General features: G+C 37.8%; 1 protein-coding gene across 1 annotated transcript in view; it reads right to left on the bottom strand.

Moving 5' to 3' along the window:
• Nucleotides 1-20,016, bottom strand: part of b3glctb (beta 3-glucosyltransferase b) — a 48,216-nt gene that overhangs the window by 20,574 nt on the left and 7,626 nt on the right. The window contains exons 4-9 of the mRNA XM_021324615.2: nt 10,169-10,245; nt 9,967-10,078; nt 9,673-9,809; nt 7,569-7,632; nt 6,561-6,677; nt 4,315-4,384 (exon numbers count right to left, since the gene is read on the bottom strand). Of these exons, the coding sequence (XP_021180290.2) occupies nt 4,315-4,384; nt 6,561-6,677; nt 7,569-7,632; nt 9,673-9,809; nt 9,967-10,078; nt 10,169-10,245 (577 nt within the window). The remainder of the gene's footprint in view (nt 1-4,314; nt 4,385-6,560; nt 6,678-7,568; nt 7,633-9,672; nt 9,810-9,966; nt 10,079-10,168; nt 10,246-20,016) is intronic.

Genomic DNA, 20,016 nt, shown 5'->3' with positions numbered 1-20,016 from the left:
GCGCGAACCCCGCCGGCCGGCCGGAGCCGCGGCGGTGTGCGAACCCCGCCCGCCGGCCGGCACCGCGACGCTGAGCGAACCCCGCCCGCCGGCCAGAGCCGCGGCGGTGAGCGAACCCCACCCGCCGGCCGGCACCGCGGCGGTGGCCAATAGGCCAGAGTGCGCTTGGCTGCGAGGGCCGATCGACGCCGCTTGCGGCTTTAACATCCTTCATATGCGGCCTGTCAGCGTACCTCGAGTCGCTGATGCACGTTCCATAACAACAATGTTTAAAAACCATGGTTAGGAGACGTCTTAGACTTGGAAAAAGCGGTAGTTTTACCGAGTAAAACCAAGGGTAACTACAGCGAAAGAGTTATTAGTGCAATGGAATGTTACTGCTTCATGTCATACATCACACGTCACGGCAAGTTCCTACAACGAACTTGGATCAATAGTGACTCGACTTGGACTTGACTCGGATGAGTAGTGGACTCGACTCGGACTCGACTCGGATTTTTTTTTTAATGACTTGGACTTGACTCGGACTTGAACACTGGTGACTCGAACCTGGACTCGGACTCGAGGCATAGTGACTTCACTACAACACTGGTAGCCCGTCTAATGCTAAGCATATAATGGTGTTTTGCTTTTATAATGAAAACTGGATCCGAAACGTAATTTAGCTGGAAAGACATGCCTTTGGTAGAAGCTCTTTTTCTACAATCCTTACATTCACAACTGTCCTCAAAAAGTCTGCTAACTGTTGCTGCAATCAAGCTCAAATTAATATATATATATATATATATATATATATATATATATATATATATATATATATATATATATATATATTAATTTGACAGAACTGAATCTTAGTTCTGTTGCACAAAATCTGTTTCACAAAATATAAAGTGTACAACGTATAACGTTGGGATGTAGTTGTTTGTTAAAACAAGGAAATATAAGTTGTACTTTTTCTAAATTCTCAAGTAGTTTTTTAACAGATTTAGTAAGAAGGATTACTTCCCCATATTTTTAGTCTCAGCCTCATATCTTATCAAAAACCAATCTGAAGATGTACAATCTCTTCATCAAGAAGCTAAAAAGGAAAAAGAGATTTGCTTTAAAAAAAACATTTTGAGAATCACAATTTTGACACAATAAGAATCGGGACTATTTGCTAATAGAATTTCGCCTATTAGTAATCACACCAATATATTTAATGACTAACCGAAGAGAAAAAAACATGAAACCATTAAAGAGAGAAACTCTGAGGGCCTGATTTTGTAAGATTCCATATAATGACCGCTAAAATGCGTTGAACTGCTGTTAAACATTGTCTTAGAGACAATAATAGTTATTCTTTGAAATAAAGAAAGGTTGTTTTGTCAGCAGGCATTCTGCAAAACAGAAGAAAAAAGCTTTTATTTTATATCTCACTTTAAATAAGAATTTATCCCTATTTATCATTATTCTACCGGTCCGTGTATCAGTGATGGTGGTCATGTCCAATGCGACAGCTGAGCAGAGCGTTTCCAGCCTTTTTGACTGAAACCTCCCTCCAGTCGTTGAAGGACGGTAATGATGATAAGAACGATTCAAAAGCAAAATAATAACATAAATAGGTCTGCCCACGGTCTACCCGCTTTCTCCCCCATTGACCGCTGGAGATGGGCACCAGCTTCCCGGTGACCCTGCACGGATCAGCGGGTAGAGCAAATGGATGGATGGAAGTTACAGAGACTGTATTGGAATAATAAGGAAGGGAGTTATGGATAATTTGTGGAGCCGCTGCGCTAGAATGATCAGACGTCCCAGAATAACACATGCACAAAAGCGCGCAGTCAGATGTGCGCAGCGCCCTCCCCTCCTCCTCCTCCCCCCCCCCCTTCCCTCCTGTCAGCAACTCGGTCCAGCATGGTCAAATCATTTTTCCCCCAGGGTGTAACGTCTTTACAGCCTCCAGGCTCTTCTTGGGAGACGGTTCATTTACCAGGTGTGGTATTTTTAGCCTTGGTTTAAGTACGTGAAGATTAATACTGGGTCCCAGTGCCTCCCCCGCAGACGCTGCATCTAGCAGCCGTCCTTTTCCCCACTAAAATCATTCTACTGTTATTCTGACAGCTCAAATATGTTCACTTGCAGAGAGACTCTCTGTCCTTCTTCTTTCATTATACCAGTGCCTCCTTTCTGGCCACAAGGACCGCAGGCATTGTATGCGTACAAGTTTGCACCTGACTCTCAGAGGTACTAAGTATAAAGACAAAAACTGCACCAACTCAGTTTCAGCTTTAGAAAAATTGCTTTGCAGGTATTCCATACTTAAATCTGCATATCCCCTACCATAAATGTGCACGGTTTGGTCATTAGCCTGTGATCTGCATTATCATGAAGGCACTTAGGCAAAAAAAGTTTGTTTTGCTCCTGGTTTGACTATCAGCTTTGTACAAATTAATCACGTTGTGCCTGTTTTAATACGTAGAAACCTTTTCAAAATCAGGCCCTAAGGGTCTGACTTCAACAGAGGTTCTTTCAGTGTATCTCTCTGAAATCTTAATGCAAAACTATTTTAGCATAATTTGAATTTCATTTACCTGATCGATATCTGAGGGGAAACCAAACCCAAGGAGGAATTCCACAGAGGGAAACATTTTGGATCCGTCAGCTTCTCAGACTCAGAACGGCACATTATCAGGAGAACCAAACCGTCTTTCTCATGGTCCGGGTCCTGTGTCACCTCTTATCAAACCTGGTTTGGTCCCCATTCTGTTTCCTAGCTCATGAAGAGGGGACAGAGGAATATCTGCACAATTGTTTGAACTGGCTCTTTCTGTGGAACAAAGTCAGTGGCTGTCTTCTCCGACTCGGGGTCATTGGACGGTCTTCCGCCTTGTTAACCAAATCTTAACAAGCTGATCAGGCTTGATAGAACGACTTGCTTCTGTCCCTGCGGCTGTCTGTGTCTTAGGCTACGTTCACACTGCAGGGAAATGCGACCCGAATTTGATCTTTTTGCTCATATGCGACTCATATTTGTCTTTTTCACGGCAGTGTGAACTGTCCAAATTCCTTAACTTCCTCACTAGGATGCAGTCCTGCTCCACAGAGCTTTGCTAATGATCACATATTGGAGCCAGGTGTGCTGAAGCAGAGACACATCTAAAAGTTGCAGGACACCTGCCCTCGAGGACTGGAGTTTGAGACCTTTCAACAGCTTACGGAGATCTGAACGAGCAGAATAAGATCATTTATTCTAAGAAATGCTATGAATTTCTCACATACATTGAAACAAACTGTTAATTGTTCACATAAATAAAAACCCTTTTTCAGAAACCTTGGCCAGTGATGTAATGTGCGCAACAAGTCAGGCTTTCTGAGAGGTACATGCACGCTACAGCTGTTTAACATTGGAAAAAGAATCAAATTCAATTTATTCTAGCTCATTTGTCTTTTAAACTTCTATGTGATTCTGTTCATTGGAAGGTTTCCTATTGGCATAATTCAAGGAAAAGACAGCAAAACTTTCATTAGATTACACATAATGTAAAACGGCTCATCGGTTGGGGCATACGTCTGTGAGAACGGTGGACATCCCACCTTGGGCATGTGATGGATGCAAACCTAACCTGTTTAGCTGCCAGGGTAAAAGTATTATCTTTAAAAAAAAAAAGCAGTAAATCTGCAAAATATGATGAATTAGTGTGTTAGTCAGTAGGTGATCCCCAGTAGTTCATAGGTCATAATATTGTCAGTGCTTGATAATTATAATTCCAGTTAAAATAACAACTTCTCCCCTTTCAGCTTCATGATCATATAACCCCCCCCCCCCCCCCCCCCCCCAAACTGGTTCAGGAATGTACCTTGTGTTTCTCCCTGTGTTTCTTTGTCCCTTATTCCTTTTCCTGTAATCTCTCCTCTCAGTTTTTGTCAGATCCTCACAGTTCTCTGTTACTGTTAGTGTTGGCACCTCTGTTTCTTCCTTGGTCTGTCTCCTATTTGCTCCCAGTTACAAAAGAAAATGTGGAAATTGGCTGTTTTTTTCATAATAATTTTGCATCATCCTATCTGCCTGCAAGGATTTTGGGTCCTTTAACACAAAGCACCATGTAACACAAAGCACCATGACAAAATCTGCAGGAGGAGCCAGAGGACTTCTCTTTTTATCGAAAGGTCTCATATAAATGTAGTTTCGATCTGCCTATTTTAACAAACATATTGTTTTAAAGACATTTGGAAGCTGTTTTGCTTTTGAATGATGATACAAACAGAATACAGAATGTAAATATTCATCATCTAGTACTAAATGATCAAGTTTAAAAATATAATACTCACCTCGTACTGAATGAAATTTTTCACAGGTTTTCACAGCAACAAATAAATTGTTTTTTGATACAGGATCCCCCTGGAATGAAGCAACAAAGACACACAGTCTGTGTGTTTTAGTAAAATAATAAAAAAAAGACTGTACAGCTATTTACAGTGTGTAGGCAGTCAGTCATTTTCCCAAAGCCTCTAGTTTAACTTTACTGTCCCACTAGATGGACACAAACCACAAACTGGCATGAAATTTGGCAATAAGGTGAGGCTGGCTTAATCTTTCACTGCGATCAATAAGTTACAACCGAACCAACATCAAGCACAGTGGTCTGTAAAAAAAAAAGACAGCACCTTTCAAAACTATTCATAACCCTTGAACTTAAAATTTTGTCATGTTACAACCACATACTTTAATCAACTTTACTGGGATTGTATGTGGCAGACTAAAACAAAGTAGCAAATAATTACGAAGTGTGTGTGTGTGTGTGTGTGTGTGTGTGTGTGTGTGTGTGTGTGGGTGGGGGCGGGGGGGGGGGGGAGTGATGAATTGTTTTTTTTAAGATTGCTTGCAAATAAACATCTGAAAAGTGTGCTTGGTATTTCTATTCAGCTTCCTCTACCCACAGCCTCTGTTAGCTATACCTATGTATATATATATATATATATATATATATATATATATATATATATATATATATATATATATATATATATATATATATATATATATATATATAGACTTATATATGTATATATTTATATGTGTGTATTGTTGTAAATATATATATATAAATGTGTGTATATCTGGAGCATGTAACAAAAGTAATTTCCCTGTGGGATTATTAAAGTATGTCTGATTCTGATTCTGATACCCAGATACAACTAAATTAAATTAAATATTCACCTTTGTGTCACTTGATTTCCAAATAGCACAGCTGTTCTGTGAAAACCTCTGAGTTTTATCAGAAAACATTAGTAAGCACTAATGCGCTACATTGTGTTGGTCTATCAGATAAAAGTTTGAGTCACAATGTGAAGAAATGTGAAAATGGTACAGGGGTGTGACTACTTTATCTACTACTTAATAAACTTGGAATTTTCTGTTTCTGCAGACTTTATCACTTATTTTACATTCACTTCACTTAGAAGCATCCTGTTACTGAAAAGTGGTTTATAAATAAACTTGCCTTCCCTTGCCTTATTTTGTCTTGAACAAAATCCTGTGTTTGAAGATGTTCTAAATAGGGCTGTACGATAATTCAATAAATATATATATCGATGGATAGTCGTATATCAATAATAGAAGAAAAAAGGGCCAACAAAAAGTTCAATAGAACAGTTTCCTGCCTTTTGCATTCTAACCTATTATGTAGGTTTATATTACAGTCATTACATCCTCCCAACCAATCACAAACGCAGACCCAGAAGGTGCAGTCAACAAGCTCCACCCCCTTCAAAGAGTTCAGAGAGCACGTGTTATTTTTTCTTTTTTTTTTTTTTATTGCAGTTTTGATAAAAAGTTGGATGAGTTAGAAATCAGTGTTTGTGTGTTTTTATCTAAAAATAGGTCGTGACGCAACTCAGGGCTGCACTTAAAATATATGTTTTGAATTTGTTGATAATTATCCATATCAATCAATATGATTTCTATTTTATCTATATGCTTTTTTTCTATAAAGTGCAGCTCTAGTTCAAAACTGTTTGTATCTTACAGTGCAATGTTCCCCATGGATTTGTTTAATTTTTTTCGAGGCACCAGGCTTTCATTTTATAAAATGCCGTGTTGATTCTTTTGCTCCCATTACTGTTTTTTTACCTCTATCCCAAATCAACTTGTCCTCAGAGCCCTGCTAGTCTTCCATCTGTATTTCAATGCTCAGTACATAATGTGCTCAGTGATTTAGTTTAATTAAACCGGACATGTGAGCCGTGTTGTCAATGTGTTCCCACAACAGGAAGCAGCTAAAAAATGCATAAATTAAAAACATAATCCAGTATTTTGCTGGGTTAACCATTTAGAACATATATTACAAAGATTTATGTAATTAGTTAAGATTACCATCAATGTTTTCATATTTCAGTTGCCAGGAATGATTTTTAATTTAGTCCTTCTCAGCTGGTTTAAGGCCCAATACTACAAATATCTCTTTTACTTTAAATAATTTCCACTACTTTGACTTTTTTCCATGTATTAATTATTTTTCAAAAGCATTCCCTTATGTCAACATATTGTTTATAGTCTAAACAGGAGTTGCACGTACACAGTTGGGTAGGTAGGTTGTAAATGTGGTTGCACAGTTGTCTCTCGTCTCTGTACAAAACTCTGGAACTGTAGTCAGCGCTGGACCTCTTCCTTCCTCCCAAATAAATAGAGCAATCTATAAAGATGAAAGAAATGAGACGTGAGGAATGACAAATGGTGGATTTTTGAATAATTGTTGAGAGGGATTACATTTCAGCAAGACCCCAGACTGGGATTTGAACCAAGGACCTTCTAGTCCAGTGCTACCATCTACACCACTTTTCACCCCCAGTAGAAAATAACAAAGAATTTAATGGCATCCTTAGTCTCAGTACTATTTTTTGTAAAATTGTCTGAGCAGTATGTCAAATGATCCTTAGAAAATATATTGAAAGCTGGCATAGAGCTGTATGCTCTACGAAAAAGGACACAATGCCACTCTTTGCTACCTTGTTGACTCTGCCGTATGCTGTATGCAGTGCAAACCTGGCTATGGGTAAGCGTCTGGCACAGGTTTGTTGAATACACCTGGTACCAGTGTTGGATCACATCCACACAATAAATTAATCGTTCTGTAGTTGGTTAGGAACCGTACCGAGACTACACAAACGGACCAAACCGAGGGGGGATGAACCAGTTTGCTTTAAATGGACTAAACACCTCAGGTGTGAAACTAACCTGCCTGTCTATCACATAAAGTCCCAATAACCTGTATTACCATTTATTATTGCAATGTAAAGCTAAGGGGGTATAAATGCTTTCGCAACTACAATAAATGATCCCTGGTGGTGTTGAGTATTATCAGACCTCCCTACATGCAGACAAGACTGCTTAGTCTGATGGGGATTTCACAGTGACAACAGAACCTATTTCTCAAAAACATGAGCTCATCGCTGCAGTATTGACACAGAACTATCCCTTCATAGCAGTTTTGTCATCAAGCAGATTCATTTTAACACATGCCATTAGGATACCAAAACATAAGTGATGAAAAAGCCCCTCAAATCCCTCTAAATGCTTTTAGTACCTCGTGGGTCAAGTCAATTGTAAAATCCGACTTCAGATTCTCATACTGAATCCGTTCAGCGAGTCTGAAACACAAAAGGGACAAATTAAGGAACAGGAAAGTGGTGAAACACCTTTAATGCTGGTTGAAAGTTACACGAGGCAGTGAAAGGCACAGAAGATGAACGAGACGTCAGTTGCTAGGAGTGAAAAAGATTTGGAGGTTAAGCGTTCAGTAAATATGACGCTTGAGATGTCATCCCAGCGGCATTTTAAAGGTTTTAAAACAGTGAACTTCGTGTTTAAACAAAGTATGTTCACAGCTTAATATTACCCCAAATTTTAAGCTGCATTTCGGGGAGGGGACACCCACAGCTCTTATACCGCCTTGTATACTGCCTTTGTGCGGCTCCTCGCAGACCTTTGTTAGGCGTGTCAACCAATGAGCTGCGTGCTTGAAGAGAAACCGAGAGTCTCTCTGGCTGGGAAAGATGGACCGAGCTAAGCGGGTCGCCCAAGAACTGAACCGTGGCCGTCCCAACGCTATGCCGCGGGAGACAAATGTTCATCAGGCCTGACCCGGTTTCACTTCAGATTCTCCATCAGAATGAGATCAAGAGGAATAAATTGCACCTGAGGACTTTAGAGGGCATTTTTAGCTTCCAGCTGACGGTAACGGAATATAAGTAATATGATGAAAGCTTAGACTTTTCTACGTGGACTCGCAGATTACACAAGCTGTCAGGAGCACATTTACGGGAGACAGAGACAGCGAAATGGAGAAGAACATCTCAGATTTTTGGTGGAACATCGGAGCGATGAAGTCTGGAATACTTTTCACTTCCCCATGGGGTGAGTTTCAGAACTACTTTAATCTGAGTTTGAGGTTAGAATACGAAAAATGCTTCACGTGTTGTTAAATATTTATTACCATAAACACACATATTCAAAAAAACATAATGTTTTGTGATACCAATATTGAGCAGCAATGTAAAACCCTGTAATATTTCTTTATCACAGAGGAGGGTGATAGTGTGACCTGGACTTTTTTGTAAATTGTAATGTATTTAGAGTTGTGCACACATTTGATTAAAAAAAACAAAACAAATTGTGGCATTGTCTGAATCAAGTTATTGTCCCTGTTTCTCTTCATGGGTCAATTAAAGTCAAGGGTTTCCACATATAACAACTGATGGGTACAGATCAAGTGACTGCAATGCCAGCCTCTCGTTGCTTATCCTATTCACAGACGTGAACACACCTAGTCATACCAGAGCAGGAACACATATTGATCACCAACCACCAACACTCCTATTTCTGAGCCAAAGAATACTTAATCCTTCTTATTGAATGAGCAATTAAACAGCAGCAATAACAATGTACCAACATGTTTACTTGAGAGTTGCATCAGAGTTGCAACTTGCAGAGAAATAAAACGTAATGTCATGTTTTAAGTTTTTTACTTACTTGTGTAACTGTTAAGCTATGTATTATTTAAAAAAGGTTTGTCTGTTCAATGCACAGAACACAAATACTGTAACGCAGTGCTGTAAATTATCAATTCATAAAAAAAAGAGTGCTGCTGGTTCGCCTCACAGTGCAATGAGCTGACAGAGATCCTCTACTGACAGGCAGGGCTGGGTAGGAAGTGTTGTTGAAAGCTATGCAAAGAAATTCAAATTAACAGCTTTTGTTGGCTGGAGGTGATTCTAAAGAAACTTTGAGGCCTGCTTTCTCCCTAATATTCAAATGGTCTCTTCTCCTTTTCAAATTTTATTTGATTTCCACAAGTTGGACTTCCCTGGAAAGCTTAGAGTTCACTCTTTCTGAATCTGCAAATGACTCAAAACGGCCCCTGGGAGACTTGTTCCTGGTTTGGCTGTGGCCGGTCACATATGAATTGTGGCTTCAGTGTGACAGAGTAGACAGTAGGTTAAAAATTTGTCTATTCTAACTTTTCATTTGAGAATTCATATACATAAGTTTGTTAATTCCATACGTTAAGAACTGGAAATAGATCTGACTTAAATTAAAAAAAAAGTCAGATGTGCAAAAAAAAAAAAAGGAGGAAAGCATTGAAGCAAATAATGTTCACACATTTCCACACGTAGCACGCTCACACCCACCTTCGGTACAGCGGAGCACTTAGAGCCCATCCTGCCGCCGGGTCAGGGTAACCAAAATAAGAGGGGTCTTCAAAAAATGCGTAGTGGTGAATGATCGAGGGCTTGTTGTCATGGAGACCCCGACCCAAAAACCATTCCTGTAAACGGAAAATGGGAAGAAGATTTTCTCAGTTCGTTTTGAAAAGAGCTGTCTGTCCTGCCCTTCCAGTCTTTCATCGCGAGGCAGTAAGAAATACTACTAAACATTTATTAGGAAAATGTCTGGGGATCATCGGATCTGTGGGTTAGCCTCACCTCTTGGACGGGATATCTTTTAAGAACTTTCAGCAGAACAGGCAAAACAACCGTGGTTTCCTCTTCAATGAATAGAAACCAGGATGCAGAATCCCCGTAAATAGCAGAGAGACTGGAAAGATTCCCGGGAAGATATTAAGTGATTCACAATATCCCCCATTAAGATTTGTTTAATGTCGCAATTGGTGCATTAAACACTCACAGCGGAAGCACAGGAAGGACGCTCCAGCTTCCTTCATAATATGACAGCTCATGGAGGAGGAGAACCACCGGAAGCCCCTGTGTGAATCACAATAAACAGACTTTAGTTCTCCACAAACAGTGAGTATACATGAACTGTAAACTTTAACGTCATTTTTAAATACAACCTCAAAAGCAAAGTGCAAACATTCAAATTCTTTTTAATATTACACCATGAAGATAAGAAAAAATTGTCTTTCTAGCTCTTATGTAAGCAATTAACAAAAAATATTGAATCAAGCATGAAATCTTCAGTTATTTGAATTATAAGCACCACTAGGAGGCACTGTAGGAATTTTACTAAACTGTAAATATACAGTGTACGGCATTCATATATATATATATATATATATATATATATATATATATATAGATATATATTCATATATATATATATATATATATATACATATATATATATGAATGCTCACACACACACACGTGCTGGTCATATAATTAGAATATCATGAAAACGTTTTTTCTTCAGTAATTCCATTTAAAAAAGTTAAACTTGTATGTTATATTCATTCAATACATACAGACTGTTGTATTTCATATATATATATATATATAAAATTTTAAATAAAAAAATGCACTTGATTAAACTGAGTAGTGATTCAAAAATGCGTGTTTATTTAAATTTTTACCTTAATTCAATTCGGTTTTAATGACTTTATGATCTATGTTTTGTTTTTTCTTTCCTGAATTACTCTCCTTGCAATGCTTTTGCTGTTGAATTGTTATTAGAACTTTTGAACTCATTTTTTAATTCATAACTTTTTAAATACACTGAAATCAATGTGTATTTTTGTTAAAAAAAAAAAACCAAAACATTATGTTTAGGAAAAACAACACACATGGATTAGTAAACTGAAAAATCAAAGGGACCTCCTGCATAGTCATTTTCTCCATGTTATTTATTTTTATTTATCCTTAATTAGGAAAATAAAAAAGGTATAAAATATTTTGAGATTACCTGTTGAAGACAAAATGTCATGGTATGCGTTTTACGCCCTTCTTTCTGCATGTTTGGTTATCTTTATAATGCTTATGATATGATTTAGACCTCTATGCAGAATTTTTGTGGTTTCCCTTTTTGTTCAAGGCTTTAAGAGGATAAAAGTTACCCAGACAAACCTCTGAATAAAGTCTTTAACAATCAAGCTTTTTGTCAAATCAGAAAATTACATCTGGGAAGCATAGTAAACTGTACTGTAGTTGGAGACACAAGTCATCTAGAAGAGAGTTAACATCCACCACAAAAGAAAACTTCATAAATAAATAAAAATAAGCACTGCAGCAATTCGTTCAATTTCAATCATAGCTGAGATATTATCTTCTGAATACACCCACACAGCACTTAATATGATTTATCAGCAATTTCTTAAAGAACATTTTTAAAGTCTGCAGTGGATGTGGAGCTTTGAACGAGCTATGCTGTCATTTTGGCCTGAATCGCCTCTATTTGATCACCAGCCTCACAAAATGACTCATGTTGAAAATCTCCTCCCTGTTGCCATTTATAGCCCTATTATTGATCAGAAGCTGATAGAGTAATGCATGTGGAGCTAAATAGAAATCTTATTCATGAGTGAACATCGGTTTCCTGTCTGAGCACAGACAAGATGCACCTCGGTGAATTTGAGTCACAGCCAACTCTACACTCCAAGATTTGGATAAGCACGGACAAAGGAGACATTCCAGGCTGCAGAGATTCCCAACAGACATGTTAGAAAACAGAATTACACCAGCTTATCAAGTACATCACAATCTCATTATGTGGCTGTGGAGACTGGAAGGAACCAATGTAACAGATTATGACACATGCACCATTTTGCACATCTTTATAAACACACTGCATTGTCGATTTGCTGCAACCAAACCCTAATTAAGTTAATAATGCACTGGATGCACATAAAAAGATCATAAATCAGCTTAGTTACATTTCTTTTCTTTGGTTTTTAAGCTACGGTGGCCGACAGGGGCAAACGTGCGGCAAATGGCTAAATGTGCCACTAACAGGCAAACGCGCTGCAACAGAAAAGCGCAGCTAAAGTGCTGCAATCACTGACAATAAAATGACGCTTAAAAAACTAAAACAAATGCGCAAACGCTGCCAAAAGAAAATGTGACAAACACAACAGCAAGTTAAAGCTGCAAACTTGACCAAAAAGCTGAGGTGAGCCAGACCACTAGAGGGAGTGGACCACCAAGTCAGGTAGGACTTGTAGCATTTTTCTTTTGCAACCTTTTTCTGTTCCATGTGTTGTTGTTTTTTTTTTTTTTGGGTGTTTAGTTTTGAATCATTCATGTGTCTGCAGCGCATTCATCCGTTTGTGACGCATTTGCACTTGTTGGCTATGGCTATGGTGACCCCAAGGTACTCGGAAAGGGAATACAGACATACTGTAGCTATCTCTTCTTTTACTATTGACAAACACAGGACATCCGTTTGAAACTTGGCAATTTACATTGTTCTGAGTGAAAGCAACCAACATAATACTCAATATTTTGGCAAAAAATATACATTTCGATCTTACCTTTGGTTCTAGGTGCAAAGACTTAAGAGCACTGTGGTTGAACAACTATGGGATCTACTTTAGATTCAGAAGGTGTAAGGGGCCTTTTTTTCATTTGGACGACTTAGTTTAGGAGTACACAGAAAGATATTGGCCAACACATGAGGACTAAATGATGCGGCAGACGAGGTGGAGCACTAAAAGGTTTTGATTAATATGTTTGTTAATTAGTGCTGGTAATTCATGAATAACATGATAAATCTGTGAGGAACTCTTTATACTTCCTCAGAAAAGATAAGCTGGGATGTGAGGAAGGAGACCAAATGAATCAAAGCTTTGAATTAACCTGAGTTGATGCTCTGCATATCTTAGTGGCATCATTAACATTAAGTAGTTTAGAGGTTTTTATTAATTGTGTGACAGTCCATTAACAAAAAATAAATCAATCTCTAGATTAGAGGGAAGGTTTGTCACATTTAATACCTGTCTAAAATTAAAATAAACATCCAGTTCAATGCGTCAGTAAATGAAGACATGACATAAAACCTGCTCTATATGGAGGCCCCTTCAAGCAGAGGCAGGCACTACATCTTGGAAAAGCTACCTGACTTAGCAAATGTGCCATTCGTGACGTTCTCTTCCTACTTGATAGCACTTCTAGAAGATAAGGATATGAAGATGTTTACTTGTCACTGTATTATTATAGTAAAAATGTTGTTGGCCTGTGACTATGAACGAAGATATAGCACCCATTATCACAACAAACGATTCTATAGGAGACTTTCAGAAGTGGCTTTTTCTGTATTCAAAGTTATTTGTCCAGGCAATAAAACTCTTGAAGACAGAAGTTTAACCAATTATCCTTATTTACTCGCTTCCACTTTAAATTTATCAAAACACCATGGGAAAGAATTCCAGCGTTATGCTGCGCTATTCCAAAAGCAAACTGCTCGATCAGCGATCACTGATTGTGGACAGCTCTAATTCGGCCTCCAGTACTAACATAAAAACGTTGCTGTGATCGTTTACCGGGATATTTCCTTTAAATCCCATAATAAACAGGATTTTAAGGACATCCTTGTTTCATTTTCACAATCTTGCCAACATGTTTAACACCCTGTACCAAAGTGATGTTGATATAACTAGTTCATGCTTTTGTTACCTCAAGGCTAAACTTTCTAACCTTTTGTTATCAGGCAGCTAAAATAACTAGTGGTCCAATTAACTTTGCGTTCTTTTTTTCTTTAACATACACATTTACAAGAGGTCTAACAAAAAAAGTACATTTGGACCATCTCAGAGCCCCAGTGACTCTTACGGAGTGACAGATGGCAGCTCATAACTTCAGCTGGGTTCTATTACAGGTTTTTCCTGTTAAAAAAGAATGGTTCCTTTCCACTGTCGCCACATGCTTCAGGTTCTACTCTGCTTCAGCCGGACTTCCTCAGAAAACTTTGGATATTTAAATGGATTTTTAAAAATATGGTGTGTTATCATGTAAGTATTCTTAAATAGTTTATTCACAAAGAAGTAAATCCATAGTGTCCATGTTGCCCCTAGGGGGTAGTATCAGCATGTTGAGCTGTACTTTGCATTTATCCACCCTGGCGGTATGATACCAGGTATCTTTCCACTAGTGAACATTGGTTTCAGTAAAGCCAGCACTGTCTAAACTTTTCATTGTGTGGGCCGAAATCAATCAAGTAAAAAGTGATAATTTTTAAAAAGCAAAAATGAACCCAAAATTATATTGTGAATTTTTTTTTTTTTACCTGCTCCACAAAATAGGAGCATGCAATATTTAATTAAAGAAATTAGGAAAGGGATGTGCAAATCCTTGTAGATCCAGGATTTTCTACATTGTCATCCAGTTTGTGCATTCTTTTGGGCTCGTTTAAAAAAACAAATGGAACAAGATTTTTGTCAATTCTCGGCAATAACAATTGCATTAGGGTTTGTCTTTCTTAGAAAACGTTTGCTTTCACTTAGCCCATTTTAACAAATAAATTAAAAGCAGAATTTAGTGCACCAAGGTCTGCATTTGAGTAAAAGTTGTTGAACAGATGTGGTCCTAATGAGTACGAAACTGAAGAGAATGTAAAAAGTGTGGTTATTACAAAACAAGACTTTGTGTTGTACCTGACATTTTCAGTTGTAAGAATATTTTCACTTGTCTTCAATCATTTTTGCTCCAATCAAAAACGAAATGTCTCCAACTGTATTAACCACCTGTTGGTGGACCAAAGCAATCTTAAATTGCAGTTGGGGGCCACACATAATCAGTAGAGGGGCCGCAAATGGTCCCCGGGCCACGCTTTGGACAACCTTTAGTAAAGCCCTTTGGGTCTTACTGTGATACGCTGCCTGTTACACCATTAAAGCTATAGTTCTGACCTGACACCGTCTGTACGACGTGCTTTCATCTTTCTTAAGCCAGAAGTTACAACAGAATTCCTAAAAAAATAAAATTGATTTTAGGATCATTTTAAGATTGATTCTCATGATCAACATTTAAACCCAAGGCAAACTGAAATTTAATCTATCTACATGGTTGGGATGATTTGATTATATATGTCTGTGTAAAAAGTTTATCTGTTTGTCTTGCAAAGTGCCTTGAGAAGAAATTTGTTGTAAAATATTGTGATATAAAGAAAACCAAGTTAAACTGAACTCAAATTAATTTAACTAACTATCATTGTGTACAAGCCCTAAAACAACAGAAAGGAAAGATTGTAGCAGTGGTTATACATCCCCTTTAAACATTTAAACCTAGTTTTTTTTTATCATTTCATTAATGAACATTAAACATTTTAATTTAAATGTATCTTACATGGCTGGAGTGTGTTTATCAAGTCCATCATGTCATGGACGTCTTGTGTTAAAGAATAGTTGTAGAAAAAAATGCTATCACAGCGTCTTTATGCTTTTAAATTATATTACCGTATTTTTCGTACCATAGGGCGCATTAAATATTCTTCCCAAGTGTGTAATATCACTCTGCCCCTTTAAGTACATACCTCTCTCCTTAGAGGGAGAGCTATCCGCCTCTGTTGTGAGGACAGAGTAGTTGGACTATGCTGCCCTATTTCTAACAAAAGGCCGAAATAAACGTAACTTTTATATTGAATTAACTTACTTGGTTTATTGTTGCTAGCGCATACTCCAGGCGCGGGCTGCCTTACATGAATGCACTTTTAGTTTAGACATTACAGTCAGGCAGCCTTGTAGACAGTTCAGGGGTCCAATCAGGTAGTGACAGTGTACCGTAATAATCCGAATATCCATTGAGCAGAGCGGCTGTGTTGCTTACCAAAGTGGTACTTACACATTTTTACAGATTTTTGAGCGCTTTGTAACAATTAAAATTGGTCAGTAAACTCAAGTACGGTTATCATACATAAGGTGCAAAAGATTATAAGGCGCACCATCAATTTTTGAGAAAATGTATGGATTTTGAGTGTGCCTTGTTGTCCGAAACATACAGTAAAAAGGGTAGGTAAGGCTATACTAAATAATGCAAAGTGTTCACAGAAACCAGTGAATAAGTGTAGTAAATACTTAAAGTTCTTTTACAATGCAGTACAGGTCAGTGAGTTTTGGTCCTTCTTCTCATGACCCAAAGCGTTCTGTGTCTCAGGATGACGCTGGTGTGTACATGACCAACAACATATGGCTCCGCAACACAAAAATGTTGCCTTGTCATATTCCCATTACATCGCTGTGGAACAGTGCTTTGATGTTCTCACAAGCACACCATATGGGCTGAAGAGCTTCCAGCTGGCAAACCGCATCTGTTGTTTACAAGCGGCAGTATGATTGTAGATGACATCAGCTCACAGGGAGGTTAAGGGAGCACAATGAGAGTTTCAAGTTTCAGAAGCTGAATTTAAGATTTTTAGGACCGTTTTAAGATATTTTCTAATTCTTGAAATTCAGCCGTAAATTACCTAACCAGTAACAAATTACCTAACCAGCAAAAAATAATAATAATTAAAGGTATATTTTACAGAAGAAAACTGTAAATTAGTTTTGGTTTGCTTTATTTCTAATCTCTGGCAGGCGACTATGATTGTTTAATTAGATCAGCTAATTTTAACCCTTTCTCAAACTTGAACACAGATCCCAAAGCTGCAGCACAGTGGAGCTCATATAGACGCTATTGGTGAGGAGTGTAATAATTCAAACTATTAGAGGCATTTTTTTTTTTTTTTATGAACCTCTGTTGTGTTTTTCCCCCCTTACACAAGTGTAACGTTAGCTTCACACCGACTAGCTGCTAGCCAGCATCTTAGAACCCTGTTTTAATAGAAAACCTCAATAAACATGCAAGTTTTCCATGACAAAGGAGCATGCACATGATAGTGTGAAGAAAAATGTGTTTATTTCACTCCCTAAACTAGGGATGTCAAACTCAAACCACAGCTAAAAAAAAAAGCTTTTTTTCTTTTAGACAAAAGGGAACAATACATAAGCCATGTTCTCTGACTGTCATGTCAAAAAAATATGAATATTTTTTAAAAGTTTATTTATTTCAGGAACTCACTTCACTAAGGGAAAAGCATTATATAGATTAACACAGAGTGATGGTGTTTTAAAGCCTTTATTTCTGTTAATTCTTTTGTTCTACCTCCAGGTAATAAAAACTGCATTTAGGATTAGAATATTGCATTAGACCAATAGAAAAAGCAAAATTTTTCATGCAGAAATAGGGGCTTAATGAAAAATATGCTTATTACCGGCCTGAATGTTGTGGTACTATTAATCTGACAAACAAGCCTCTTAATAATGCATATTCTAATTTACTGAATACACCAAACCATTCTTTAGCCACGTAATTTAGAATTAAGAACATCAACTGGATTAGTTGAGAAGCAGATTTTTTTTTTAACTCATGCCTTCCTCAAGAATTTAACCTGCTATTTCAAGTGACAGTAATAGTATTTTAGCACACGCCTAAAATAATGGATAAAAATATACCCCATACTAATATCTGAGTTTGAAACTGCAGGAGAAAATAAACTAAATAAATGTTGCTGAAAGCAACAGGTTAGCCCAGCCTAAGACACATACCTCGCATTTTGTCGCAGTTGGAAAAGCATTAGTGTTTGAAGTCAGATTCTGATCAGTGGAAATACTGTGACCTGTAGGAGGGCGTCTTGCAATGAAATGGCTGATGGGTGAAGCTTTGCTCTAGGCTGCCGACCAGAACACAAGGCAATTCAAAGCAGCTTATCTGTATAGCACCACAAATATGCAAAAATTCTAACTGCTCTACAGGTAAATAAAGAAACAGAGATATAGAGAATTACAATATTAGCACAGAATATAACAAAACGTAAGCTGCATGTGAAAACACAGAAGTGTCAAAGTGGAAACTGAAAACAAATGAATGGCTAAGATATGGTAGAAATACACTAAAATAGGCATTTTTGACCCTTACGGGAAGGCTTCAGTAAACTGTGATGTTTCTGTCCTTTTCTAATGTCGTATTTCTAGGACCAGCTAGGGGTGTAATGTAGATGTTGCATAAAATGTGTCTAGAATAAAGATTTGAAGAATCCCATCTTTTTTGTTTGGACTCAAATCTGTCAAATAAGATTTCAAGCAGTTTAGCAAAGTCCCCGACAAGCCCACTCATTCACACAATGTAGCGATCTCTACTTTGTAATAAACTGCGATGGACGCATGAAGATCATTGGTTCAGCTTATGGCTGCAGCTGAGGCCGTGCATCAGTATTAAAACACTAAAACTGTGTAGTGAACAGAGTGTGCTGAATACAAAATTTGACACCGGCTTCAGATAAAGCGAGACAGCTGGGCTTAAACCACTGCCGCATAGGCACAGAGTTTGCTTTGTAATTGTAGCTGTTTGAGTAATGTACGACGGGCAACTTATGGTACCACCATGATTACACGAGCTAGATAAAGCTGTGTCTGGCCTGCTGACCTTGTGCTCCACATGTTCACCCCAAACAAAGCGCAACAAGCTAGTTACAAAAGCTAACTTCGTTCCATCCAGCTGGGCGGTCGGCTGCTTTGCATCACAGAACTTGAAGTTCTGTTACTGTGTAGTTGCACCCGAATTCCTTAATAGGAACTGGAATACAAGGAATCACTGCTGCTTGTGCATTTCTAGAAAAAAAAATACTTGATGGAAAAGCAATAAATAAACACTTTTAAATCTGGATGTATTTAGGGCTTTCTAAGTGCCTAAATCTAGATTATCAAATGTAAACCTTTTTTTTTATAGCTTTTAAAAATGCCACAGACAGTAATGGTAATTTAGACATCATTAAATTCAAAGTGAATATAAGGTTTGAAAACCCTGGATTTAATTTAAGGGTTATAAGACTAAAGCATATTTTGTTTCCAAATGTGTGAATAAGAAAGATAGAAACCTACTAGACCCTAATTCCTTCCCAGAGAAGAGAGATTCTTTTCCAGCTCTGGTTAGCGGTACAAAAATTACCGACACTATATAGTTCCTGTCGAAGCTACAGTTAACAAAAAAGAATAACATTGTCTACTTGTGACAGAAGAAAATGAAATTGTCATGGAAGTTACAGCTCTCATGTGATATTTGTCGTTCACGTCAGTACCAGGCATTTCTAACTTATATTTTGTAGATGTGTAGATCTTTCCACGGAGCCTCTGCTGTCTGACACACCCCTGCAAATATATCAAGTAAGGATGTTTTTTTTATGGAGACTGAAAGAAGAATGAAGGAGTTTACAACATCTGCTTCCTTCAAATATAACCAACACGTCTCCATTCTGTCATGTTCATATATCTGCCCACCTACCCCTGCTGAAGAGCAGAACAAATTACTTTTTCACAGTCCCCCCCATCAGACACACATCAGTCACTAACCATCATGTGGTGCTTCCAGCCACGACTGACAGGCTCTGTAAGCAAGCAGCACACCTATGGTTAACAACATAACACCACCGGGCCAAATAAATCGATCTGAAACAAAAAAAAAAAAAAAAAAAAAAAACTGTGCCGTGCAAGAAAAAGTAATCATACCCATTTAACCCTTTTTACATTTTATCATTTTAAGAGAACAAACCTGAGCAAAAATACGGAATAATCAATCAGGTAATGTTAAGCAAATTGGCTGACTTGTGTTATTGTATTGGGAAAGGCCACTTCTGATGTATTATATAAAGAGCAGAAAGAAGGAGGTGCACCGTCCATGTTCACTTGGAAACTATTTAGTGGGTGTTTATTCAACCACAAATGAAAGCCACCAACAAGATTATTAAGATAAGATAATATAGGCTTTATTGAT

Source organism: Fundulus heteroclitus, chromosome 11 (assembly GCF_011125445.2).
Source record: "Fundulus heteroclitus isolate FHET01 chromosome 11, MU-UCD_Fhet_4.1, whole genome shotgun sequence".
Lineage (NCBI taxonomy): Eukaryota > Metazoa > Chordata > Actinopteri > Cyprinodontiformes > Fundulidae > Fundulus > Fundulus heteroclitus.
The sequence above is the reverse complement of the archived record's forward strand: the minus strand, read 5'-3'. Positions and strand labels throughout refer to the sequence as shown.